The sequence below is a fragment of the Hirundo rustica genome, chromosome Z (genome assembly GCF_015227805.2).
Source record: "Hirundo rustica isolate bHirRus1 chromosome Z, bHirRus1.pri.v3, whole genome shotgun sequence".
In the NCBI taxonomy this organism is placed as follows: Eukaryota; Metazoa; Chordata; class Aves; order Passeriformes; family Hirundinidae; genus Hirundo; species Hirundo rustica.
The window spans coordinates 35,866,133-35,878,558 of NC_053488.1; the positions used below are offsets into that span (position 1 = coordinate 35,866,133).

General features: G+C 32.3%; 1 protein-coding gene across 3 annotated transcripts in view; it reads left to right on the top strand.

Annotated features, from left to right (window-relative positions):
- The window catches only part of VPS13A (vacuolar protein sorting 13 homolog A), a 105,280-nt gene that overhangs the window by 80,947 nt on the left and 11,907 nt on the right, over positions 1–12,426 (top strand). For 2 of the 3 annotated variants that reach the window (XM_040091293.2, XM_040091295.2), the window contains 11 exons: positions 317–386; positions 966–1,071; positions 1,434–1,547; positions 2,837–2,982; positions 3,097–3,178; positions 3,838–3,951; positions 4,464–4,539; positions 4,641–4,804; positions 5,174–5,219; positions 5,486–5,609; positions 6,508–6,622. In XM_040091293.2, coding sequence (XP_039947227.1) covers positions 317–386; positions 966–1,071; positions 1,434–1,547; positions 2,837–2,982; positions 3,097–3,178; positions 3,838–3,951; positions 4,464–4,539; positions 4,641–4,804; positions 5,174–5,219; positions 5,486–5,609; positions 6,508–6,622 — 1,157 coding nt within the window. Of the gene's footprint in view, positions 1–316; positions 387–965; positions 1,072–1,433; positions 1,548–2,836; positions 2,983–3,096; positions 3,179–3,837; positions 3,952–4,463; positions 4,540–4,640; positions 4,805–5,173; positions 5,220–5,485; positions 5,610–6,507; positions 6,623–8,783; positions 9,188–12,426 lie in introns of those variants that run through there. The other variant, XM_040091294.2, reaches the window with a different exon arrangement.

The following is a 12,426-nucleotide window of genomic DNA, read 5'->3' on the forward strand; positions in this document are numbered from 1 at the left end:
TTGGAAAATCTTATTCCATGACTAAGGAAATGATGTAAATCTAATATATCAACATTAATTTGCTTTTAAATGAAAATGGCTCATTTTCAGTTAAATAGCATTTTGATGTTCCATTTCATCCTTGTCTTCCTATTACTTTCTGTTCCTGCTCTCTTCCCTGTCTTAGTTGTTTGCCAGTCATATCCATTATGTAATCCTGTTGTACAGGATTGAGAAAACCCTGAATGTATATGACATTTTCATAAAAAAACTTAAGAAGTTATGCATATCATATAACAATCTGTGCTGATCTCTTGTTTATTTGACAACTTCATAGCGCCAAAACCATTTACTGACGTCAGTATTGTCATGAGAACTGCAGGACACTCACAAATATCTCATATTAAGTAAGTATTTTGACATATTCCATCTCTATTGGTATTGGATATGTTTAATCAAGCTTTAAAATTAAAATTATTATAGAGACAAACATAAGGAAAAGTAATTTTAACACAAACTTAGTCTTGGAAACTGAGAGCATTTTAACAGAGATGAAAGCTCAGTGTCCTTTATTATCCACATAACTGAAGAGTAAAACAAGGATTTTTAGATGCCTTTTTAATGTTATTTTTAGTCATCTTTATTTAGAGAAAAATCTATGCATAGTGGTGCTATGTGCAGTGTTAAGTGTTGCTATGTGTTTAAAATAATTCTGGTTACTTGGAAATGTGTTTATCTTACACTTAAAGCCTTCTTTTCATCAGCAATTATGAATCCCTCAAAAAAATACAAAATAAATAAAAAAAGAAAACTAACAACCAAATACAAACACACAGAACAACCCCCAAAACAAAAGCTCACACCAAAAAAAACCCCACCAAAAGCACTACCAGAAGTTGTGTAAGTGGTCTAAATACCCTATACTAAACTTGAAGTGATACATGTTTTTGTAGAACACCTTAATAATTTTTTTTTTTCATGTATAGGTATTTTAAGGTTCTGATTCAAGAGATGGATCTCAGATTAGATCTTGGCTTCCTGTATGCAGTTGGTGAATTCTTTACACAGACTGATGTGCCAAGTGACCAAGAGGTAGAAACCTTTTGTTATTTGAAGATAAATATATTATAAACTTGTAACTATTCAACTTGCATTTTTTTTTTTAATATTTTCTGTGTCCATAAATGGTTACTTTCTGTGTATCTAGGAATAATATGAAGCTATGAGGTTTTTAATTACTGTTGCCTGAGACAGATGGTAGACTCCTTCCTTTATGCTCATTGTGTATGATATGCAAAGGTGGCTTTAAACCTTATGGTACAAGGACAATGAGAGGATTTTGTACGTAGGAGAGTACAAGTAGTATTAGTCAATGTATTGTATCTGTGACAACCGATTAGTAGTTTTATATACTCCAAACTTTGAAGAAATATCTTTTCCAAATACATTTACAGCTACAGCTCTTCAAAAAGGATGTTGAATCTCTTCAAGAAGAACTAATGAGTGTGTCATCCATGGATACATCACAAATCAGCTTGTATGAATACTTCCATATCTCTCCAATTAAGGTATTCCGTTTTCATATTTCAGACTGAGTTTGCTCTCTGAAAATTTTTTGTCTTGTGCAGGGTAGTAGGCCCTGGAAATAAAGATTGAAACAGCAGATTAAAAAAAAAACCAAAAAAACCAAAACAAAAAACCAAAGTATTTTCATTGTTACTACTAACTTACTATTGCATTCCTATGACTTTCTTTATGAGTAACTTCTTTTTTTTTTTTTTTTGCGTTTTATTATTTAAGAGTTCCTTGCAAAATGCTCTGGTTTGTGTGCACACAGTGTATTATGGATTGGAGAATGATGTAATTTCTAAAAAACATACACAGCCATGGTAGGAGATTAGTGTGTAGCTGACATTACAACTGTGATAGAAATTTATAGGATCTATAATAGTAAGAGAGTCTCCCATCTATCTATGGGAAGTAGATCAAAGAATGATTTGAGTTTCACCTCTTTGCAGTATCTTATGAGATGTTAGAAATTAAATTTGACAAGAAAAACAGCAGGGAGGAAATAGGATGGAATAAATGGGCTTGAGGTTTTAGTAAACAATCAGTCTTTACTGATTATGGATTGAGTGACAGTGATTCTGCAAGGTGAGCTATGTATCACTGAAATAAGCCACTGAAATAAGCTCTGCTACAACATGATGAATGTTGCATGATATTGTCTTCAGAGAATCAGAAACAGGCATAACTTCCTTTAATCTGATTTTGAAAACTGCTGGATAGATTTGTACCATTTTGTGCCATGAAAGCCATTTGAGCAATTTCCTGGATTTTGTTCTGATTTCTTTGAAGCAAGTGCTTTGGTTATTTCATATGTGCACAGGTAGGGTTTTTCTTGTATGCATATTCCAGTAGTTATGTGGCATCTGTAAAACTTGTATTTGCAATTATTTGTTTTCAAGCTTATATGTTACATTCTTGCTTGGACACTATGCTGTGTTGTCATTTTCTGTACACTTTGGTTTTGGGTATAACTTAGAGAAATTAAGTGTTTTAAAAATGACTTCATAATCTAAATTATAGCTAAAAGAATCAGGAGACCTTCTCTGAAAACATAATAAAACAGTTTCAAGTTCTTGTTTTCTTGAGGTATTTTAAATTCTTCACTCTGGCTTGAAATGTCAATGGGGTTTTCCTGGCCTACATTGTGTATTTGTGTATTTTGTTACAAAGTCAGACTGGTTTCAGTCAGACTAGAAATGTCTTAGCTCAATTTTTAAATCATCTAAAAGAAATGTCATACATCTAACAACTAACCATGTTATTTTCCAATCTTGTTTTTGTCCTTCAGTTACACTTGAGCTTTTCACTCAGTACAGGTGGAGAAGATAGTAACAAAGAAGAAAGAAAGAATGAATTGATACCATTTCAGTCCTTGAATCTCCTGCTGAAGAGCATAGGCGCCACCCTTACAGATGTACAAGATATTGTCTTTAAGTAGGTTAAAAATATGAATGTAAAAATCACTCACAAAGATCATACCAATGTTACATATGTTAAGTTTTATTTTGCTTTGCATAGTAAGGATTTACTTTTTCTCCTTTTTTTTAGGTTGGCATTCTTTGAGCTCAGGTATCACTTCTGTACTACACAGCAGCTCCAATCAGCAGTTGTAAGGCATTACTCAAAACAGGTGAGAATAAGAAAATGTCAATATTCCAATAAATTTATATTTTGAAAGTGCTACTGTGCACTTTGATTCTATTAAACTAAATAAAACAATTTTCATCCTTGTATCTATGTACAAAGGTTAAATTAATGCATACAAACCAATTACTCAGTAATAGAATTTTACTGCCTTGCCAAATGGCATGGATAACAAAACAGCTTGCTGGAATCAACAGGGGAAGCAAACATGATGGAGCTCTGATAGAACGTGATTGGCATTAAAATACTAATGCATTTTCTTGGACATTAGTACTATATGAATCATGGTTCCCTCTTAGCTTTTGTGTGCTGTTGAGAGTCCTGTCATCCAGTGGAGAGAATACAACAAAATGCTTTTACATAAAAGAATTAGTCTTCTTCTATCCATCCATCTATCCATCCATCATTAATAACAAGGGCCTACTGAAACGCTTTTAAGTGTTGTTGTTTCTTAGCTGACATAATATGGTTTACTCACTGATTTTCTCATCTTTTTAGTACAACTGCTTTTACTTTTCTGCACAGTTTTGAGGTTTTCATGTTGAACTTATGTTTCTTTCCATTTTAATCTGAGATACTACAATGTTTGCCTTTGTTTTAGTTTAATTTAGGAAATATTTTCACTAATAACAATTTTCATTTTAGGCTATTAAACAGATGTATATTCTTATTCTTGGCCTTGATGTATTGGGTAATCCATTTGGATTCATAAGAGGCTTGTCTGAAGGAGTAGAAGCTTTCTTCTATGAACCTTACCAGGTAAAATTCTCTACTGCCCTTTTACAAGTAGATAGATATACATTGTACTGAAAATCTATATTGATACCTTTTTTGGTTTTATATTTAGAATATAAAATATATATATATATATATATAAAAATATATATAATATAAAATTTATATTATAAATTTAAATTTAGAATTAGTTGAAAATGTCAAGTGAAAATGGCTGTGCACTTGAAAACTCAAGTGAGATTAAAAAGGACAGAGAAGTCCCTTTAACTTTACTGCCAAAAGGCCATTTCTTCATACCTTAAAATAAATCTTTCTCTTCTTCTTAAAATAAGCAGACTTCAGGAAATTAATTAGTATTCTAAAATTATCTGTCTTTCTGTCACAGGAGCTTTTGTGGGTACTTTCACACTTTCTCACTCAGTGTCATCCTATTGTCCTCTTCGTTACACATAAATCCCAATAAAAAATTAAGATTTAAAAATACGTAATATATACTATTCAAAGCTCATCATTAATGTATACTTTTCATCTCATAGGGAGCCATCCAGGGTCCTGAGGAATTTATAGAAGGAATGGCACTAGGATTTAAAGCACTGGTAGGAGGAGCTGTTGGTAAGTTTCAGCACCATGATAGTAGTTTGCCTAACAGTAAACAATAGAGGTGAGTATTTGTAAATTGCATTGGAATTTTAATTTGGTGTATGTTCCAACAGGTGGATTAGCAGGAGCTGCCTCAAGAATCACAGGTGCTATGGCAAAAGGAGTAGCTGCAATAACTATGGATGAGGATTACCAGCAAAAAAGGAGAGAAGCCATGAATAAACAACCCACTGGTCTAAGAGAGGGTATCACACGTGGTGGAAAAGGACTAGTTTCTGTAAGGAGGAAAACAAAAATTAATTAATTTTTCGCCTGAATACCAGGCGAATTCTTGTATTTACCCGAGAGTTGTTGGTTTTCAATTTTTTTTAGTTAGTATTTTGTTAGTATCTTAATTTAAATTTTGGGTTTGTAGGTATATAGCTACAATTCAGTGATAGTTTTATAGAGAAATGCAAGAGGGTAGAAAAGAAGGTAGGAATTGTAAAGCAGGTGCCTCTAATTCTGTTAAGCTTATAGTGAATTCTAGAATACCCCCAACATATACTTTGAGGCTATTCACCAATGAAATAGAAAGAAAAATGTTAAAAAGGAAAAATACTATATTGAAGCATATTTGTAACATCTGTTTGGTTTATCTTGGTAGGGTTTTGTCAGTGGCATAACAGGAATAGTTACAAAACCAATAAGAGGTAAGTTTGGTCTTGATGCATTGGCTGTTCACACAATGGTAAATTCTCGATATTTGATGAGATGTTGTAAATCAGTTATAAAACTATTTGTCAAGATTTTATATTCCTGCTGACTTATAGCTTAAATGTTGCTTACATGATCTTTGTGTGGCGAGTATGTAGTTGTATATCAAATTAAGATTTGTAATTAAATGGTAATAAAATTTGTTAAGATTGTAAGAGAAACTCTATGGTTTATAATGATTTACTGCTTTTAATGCTTTTAGGAGCTCAGGAAGAAGGAGCAGCTGGTTTTTTCAAAGGTGTTGGAAAAGGCTTAGTGGGAGCAGTAGCTAGGCCTACTGGTGGAATCATAGATATGGCAAGCAGCACATTTCAGGGTATTAAAAAGTAAGTAAAATAAGTGTACAAAATATTGTATGGCATGAAACAGACAACACTAGTAGTACCTAGTGTCTTTGTATCATTTCTATGTTATTTACATAGTAAGTAGGTGGCTCTTTAACAAAATACACACTTGATATAATTTAAAAAACAGAGACACAAATCTCAGGTATTTCTAGCATTACTGAAAAAACTAGCTTAAATATCTCAGCTATCAGACTTCCTTAAATTGATGATTTTTAACCTTTATCCCAAATAAGCAGGAAAAAAGGACTTCTCAAACACATTCAAAGTTACTTTATATATTATTACTACTTTATGAGATGAGTTCCAAGACCATTAGATTATGCCAGTCTCAGAACTGTTAAGACTGCATTTAAATAAATTAATTGCTGGAGAATATCTCACACTGTTATGTGCAATAAAGGAGAAGACAGTGTTTTGAAGAGGCGCTTAGTAACTTTAAATTAAATTGTTCAGTCGCCCTGTTCTTAGTGAGCTGGATCACTTCTTCTGCCGTAAGAATGCCAGTCTCTTCTGTTTTCCTGTTTAAGTTCTTTAGCAGAGAAATGCAAGAAAAATATCAGAGAGAAAATTCTATATGGTACAGTTGTCTTTACTTTTGAAGTTTTGAAGCGCAGTAGTTAGACACTAATGAAGTATTTGCAGGCAAGTGCTGCTCTGTGCCATCGAACTTGATAATAGTGATTCTCAGAAATAGATTTCTGAGTCTATTGCTATTTCATGTAATGTCTGTTACTATGCAAAAGTGCATCTATAGACAACAATAGTTGTTGTACAAGTACTTGAATTTAATTTGCATAGAAAATAATTCAGTTTGTTAGCTAAATAGTATTGTGGAGTAGAGATATTGACATGTATCTTAAATTTTCTGCTTTGTCAGGGTTGCAGATTCATCAGAAGATGTTATAAGCCTGCGCCCACCTCGCTTCTTTGGTGAAGATGGAGTTATTAGACCTTACAGATTAAGAGATGGAACTGGAAGTCAAATGTTACAGGTGAAGAAAATGAAAGATAAATTTTTGACAAACATTTAAACTCATCTTACATAGAAATAAATACTTTAGAATTTCCCACTTAAATTCCCATTCATTTCATACCTTCAGTAGTCAAGAAGTTTAATTTCTTAGGCATGTAACCACATTGGGGATTTGACTGCTGTGATATAACTTTTGAGGAAGGCACCATAAAATAAATCAGTATATCTATAAAAGTGTATGCACAGAGCATTCTGAAAAAAGAAAAAGGTTTATATGTGCAAATGAAAAGTTTTATGCCTTTAATTTTTTTTTGGTGAAAAGCGTTGATAAATACACATAGTTTTTTCAGTAATCTTATAATACATAGCTAAACCAGTGACTTTTATGTCTCAATTTTATGTAAAACAGCATTTTAAAGACACTAAGAAATAGTTGTATTTATGTCATACTGAAGCCTTTGAAAAACATCAGCAGTTCTAAAGTGGAATATTGTTCATTGGAAGTATTTGTTGAGCAACTCTTACTTTTTAATGATTCATCTGCCATTTAAGTAAATTTGACTCAAAAAATTCCTCTCAATTTCAGTTGTGATGCACACAGCTTACTGAGTTTATTTTTTCCCCTTATGTTAGAAATAAAACTTCTTTCTAGAAATGTACAACAATAGCAAATAAAGTAGTAATTAGTGATTGCATAAATTTAAACAGAATTTTAAAAATACACATGGAAGGATTCACAGTGTGCCATTAAAATGTCATACCAGAATAACCTTTCTGGAGAAGTAAATAAGAATGAAGTAGCCTTTGGAGAGCATTTTATGACTAATTTTGATTATTGCCACAGCTGTTTGTTCCATGTTGAGTTCCACTCCTGTTTCTGTTTCTCCTGCATTTCATTCATTTGTCATTCATTTTCTGGTACAACAGGATTGATCTGTTGGGGGCACCTTAGCTGTGTTTGTTGTTCCATTCGCTGGTGATGTAGTTCAGCAGACTGTGAAAGTACTTTGATAATTAACAGTATACCTGTGCCTTTCTTGTAATGAGATGGCTTTAACCTGTGCTGTCTAATTTCTAACTGGCGTTACAAAGCAGTATTGCCTTAACTACCCTCTACCCTCTGGTAGTTAGAAGCTACTACTGATGGACAGCGTAAATTTGTTACTAATATTTATCCTCTTTTTGTTAAGAAAATCAATTTTAAAACTTCCTCTTTTCTGTTAAAACTTCCTCTTTTCTGTTTTAAAATATATTGCTAAAACAAATGCTAGCAAACAGTCAGCTCTAACGAGCTGACTATATATTGCTTTGGCTTCTTAAATTTGTACATTTTTGTATTTTCTATTTTTTTTTTGAGAAACCTTTACAAAAATCTGCCATGTAACATGTAATTCTAATTTTTCTGTATTGTATGGCAGAGTACAGTACCTTCCATTATCGAACTTAAAAAATACTAAGGTGTGGCCTTGTGTAATGCTTTTGATATATTGTGATGGGAGCCACCATTTGAAAGTAGCTAAAACTAAAGAATTGTTAGCTTCATATTAGTTTTTACTGTTGATGATTCTAAGGCATAATTACTCTTGAAGAACTGTTTTCAAAGCTCCAAGCAGAGTAGGCAGATCTCCTTGTAGACAGTTAAATCAGAAAATGGAGATTTGCCTTTTTTTCCCCCCCAGACATTAAATTCTGCAATAAGATATTTGGTGTCTTAATTTAACCCTTAAGTACTGGTTTTGGTTCTTAATGTTTACGGTTCTAGAGCTGTTACTTTGTTTTTGCATGAAATTCAGTGTATTGCTTGTCCACTATTTGAAAGAGTTTGAATAGAATAATATTTTGTTATGCATAAAAATATTGCTTTCCCCTTTTGCTATGCTTCTTTGCATACAGGTCTGGTGACTGGTCCCACTCTGGTCACTGTATTGAAGCTTTTCAAGAGATTACAGGATTAGGCTGGAATAAAACTTCTTTTAGTTTAGAGATTGCATATGCTGATCAAAGGAAATAGGATATAGGTTATTCTCTGTGTGTTCATATGGTGCCCTAAACATAGGATGTCACTTCAGAATTTCTTTGTTTTCTGTGGGGTTGTTTTGCTATAATTAACAAACTGGCAAGGCAAACTAGTACTTTTAAACTAATACTTCTGCTTTCTTCTTCCCTTACCATGCTTTCAGAAAAGGCAGGCCTACAAAGAGTGGACTATGGCTCACAGTAGTAGTGATGATGATGACAGTTAGGATAATGTGGATTGTAACAGATATACATGGCCTTTGTCACATTCTTTTGACCTTGAAGTTTTAAATGTCGCTGCTATAATTCCTGCTGAGAAATCGGGCTTTTGTGATACTAAATTCTTACTTTTTAAACTGTGAAAAAAATGTGGGGATAATAAACTGTATGATGATGAGTGCTAGGCAAATATGCAAATAATATAATAAAGGTAGTCTTACAGATAAAACCAGACATTAGGTAAAATAATATTGAATAAGAAGAAATAAGTAATACCTTGACTTAGAGTTTGTTTCCAGATGTATTTTATCAGCTATGTTTAATGTTCTTGCATTTATATAAATGTTTAACAGGGTTTATTTACTATTGCTTTAAATGTGTTTAGTAAAACTTAATTGATTTGTACAGACCTTATTGGTGTTAAAATGCTGTTTGACTATTTTATTCAATTACTATTTCAAAAGTATTTTGTCTGTTTTTCTTATTAACAATAAACATGTCTAAAGTATATCTAAAATGGATTCATCTGTTCTGTTCCAATATTGTTTCTCATGTTTTCTAGAACTAGATAGTGTAAGAACACTAAATGGCTTATAAAGGTATTTAATAGATAAAATGCATACATTTTTCAAGAATCGTTACCCTAAACTTTTAATTTTTCATTTATCATTTGCTTTACCATATTTTTTAGTACCTATTTTGTGTATCTTTTGGTATCCTTAAACATATGAAATAACAGTTTATTTTGGCTTTTATTTTGACTATAAATTATTTGTTTCATAAATCAATATTTTTGTTTTCATAGCAACAGAAAAAAGTTAAAAATCTGCTCCAGAACTAAAGTCCATGTAAAAACCACAGAAAGATGTAAAAAAATACCACTAGTTCTTCAAGACACTGCATAATAAAACATATGTAATGTGCAAAAGTATTTAATTTTTTATTTGCCTAGATATGGGGGTGAGGGGAAAGTGCCAACACTGATCGACTACAATTTGATATTATAAATTCTTCCAAATACCTTTACCAGTTATTGGTTTCTTAAAAAAAATATTCTATATTCACTGAAATGCTTGCACGATTTTCTTGTTCTTTTTTTGTGGTCTGTTAGTAAATTCAGTTTTTTGTGTTGCACTTTAAAGATATCTTGTAATAGATAATTCTGTACCAGTAAGTATTATAATGAGAATTAATTCTTCTGCCACCATCTGAACAGTCAGCATTGTTCTAAAACAGTAAGAACTTCGGAAATGTTTACCTATTTAACAAGGTAATGTTCTCTCTTTCATTGCCTGTTGGCTTCTGTTTATCAAAATTTTTTGGGTAAGAACCATTAAAATTGTTAAGATTACTTATTCTGGCACTGTGCATTCAAAAACTGCTGTATAGGGTAATACCTTGGGCAATTACCTTTTGCCTTTAATATCATGGAGAATAAGCAGGACAAACTAAATTTGGGAGATGGTTTTAGCTGAAATTGCTGATGTTTATGATTGCTACAGGTCATTACTTGCTATTTGTTTTGTAATGCTGTCACCTCAGAAGGATACCTTGCAGAAACAGATGAAAAACTGTATGGCAGTGTGTTACTGCCTGTAACATTGTGGGAAGGATTTTGAATGTTTCAGGTCCAAATGGATCTTACATATTTCTTTGAAGAACATAGAAAATAATTTTGCTCTTCATTTCTTAAAAAAGACACATGATGTCAAAAAGTTGGGGAAAGTGTTACATATAACATAATGGAAAGGTTACTGTGACATTTAGTTAACTTTACTGGGTTTTGAAAATTTGGAATAATGTTACTTAACATTATCTTTTTACTTTGTACTGTTTTACTGCAGTTTGTTTTTTTATCCTATAAAATTGTTTTTCTTTTGTAATACCAGTCTTGCTAGAAAATGCATGTGAATTTTATGAGAAAAACATATTTCTTTCTCATTCTAAAACAGCTTTAGAAATGTCATAATTTTTTGACCAAAAATTGACCTAGTTTAAAATTTTTTTTAAACTTAAAATCCTACAAGTTTATGCAGAACATGGAGGTAAAATTGAATTATTGTATCTATGAGTCAGATATTGCTAATTCTAGTTCCACTGTAGTATAACTGAAAAGAGTTAATTTTTTACTTGCTAGATTAAAAGGTTGTAGAATGCTAACTTTAAAAAAAAAAAAAAAAAAAAAAAAAAAAAAAAAAAAAAAAAAAAAAAAAGCAAACGACCAAAACTAATGAAATTTGCCAACTGGAGTTGGCAAATATGACTATAATCATGCCTTAGAACATTTTTTCTCTTTGGTGGAGTATAGTTCAATTTTTCTATTTTTGAAGTTTTTGTGTTAATAGAAAATATAGTAATTTTGTATAAGTATTTTACTTACTTCCCTCTTGAGTCTAGGCTTCTCTGAACATACATGGAAAAAGATATAAATTGCATCTGTGGATATGCGGATTTGGGATAACAGAAAATTTTACCATCTGGAATATTAGTACTTAGTTTCTCTTTAGGTCATGGGACAAAAAGCTATGAGAACTAATGGCAGAAACTGATGTTCTTTCAGGATGGAAAAAACCCCCCCAGAACTAAAACAAAAACCCCAAAACATATAGAGATCATTTTCTTTAGGGATTTAAAGTAACATAGCAAAAAAAGAGAGACCATATTTTCAAACTTTTTTGCCTTCCATTTTCCTCAGGAGTTCAGTTTTAGTCTTCTAGTGACTTGTCCAACTTCCTCTTTGCTGAGGTGAATTACTGGCTGTGCTCTTTACCTTTGATGTTATCCAGTACATCCCTTTTGTTCAGGCTTTTCTGGTGGACTGATATATTCAAGATACTATGTAGACATAGGTCAGTGCGCGGGGATACTTTAGACAGTTTCAGGGATCACTTAATAGACTGTTTATACATAAATTGTTACTAGTCATTTCCAGAAGCAATAGATGTGCAAGGTCTTGGCCCTGCCAGAGAGTGAAGCTGAAACTGGTTTTGTGCTTATGAAGCTAAGTCATAAGCGGTTTTGCTGTGCAGTCAGTGGTTCTGTGTCACTGTCTACCCAAGCTCAAAACATGTGCAAAATTTTTTTATTATTATTATTTTAAATTTGCTTTTGTAATGTGTGAGGTTGTGAGGATACTTATACTGTGTTATATAAGGTTGCTGCACAATTATGTTGGTTTGGAGAAGGCAGTCCTTCAAAGCTTTGCTTCAATGCCATATCGTGTTATATTGGAGGTGTTCAGCTTTTGGTTTGGTGATTCTTTCTGGTCATGAGTTTCATATCAGGTAGGATGTCGAAGTGATTTGAATAGGCCCTTGTTCCTTAGTGTTCACACTTTGGTCTGCCAGGAAGAACATCTGAGGAGTTGGAAAAGTATATCATGCTAATCCTTTCTGTCTTTCCCTCACTGCTCTTGAGCTTGGGTTCAAACCAAAACATAAACCTCCATATCCTGAAGTACCCTAAAACTAAGGTTTCACTTTGTAAAATTATATTCTTTCTGAAGTTCAAAATAACTTCTCTTTTATTTAACATTGTCCAGACTCTTACCAGGTATTCATGCATGCCATCTAGTTTTCTGGTTCCTTT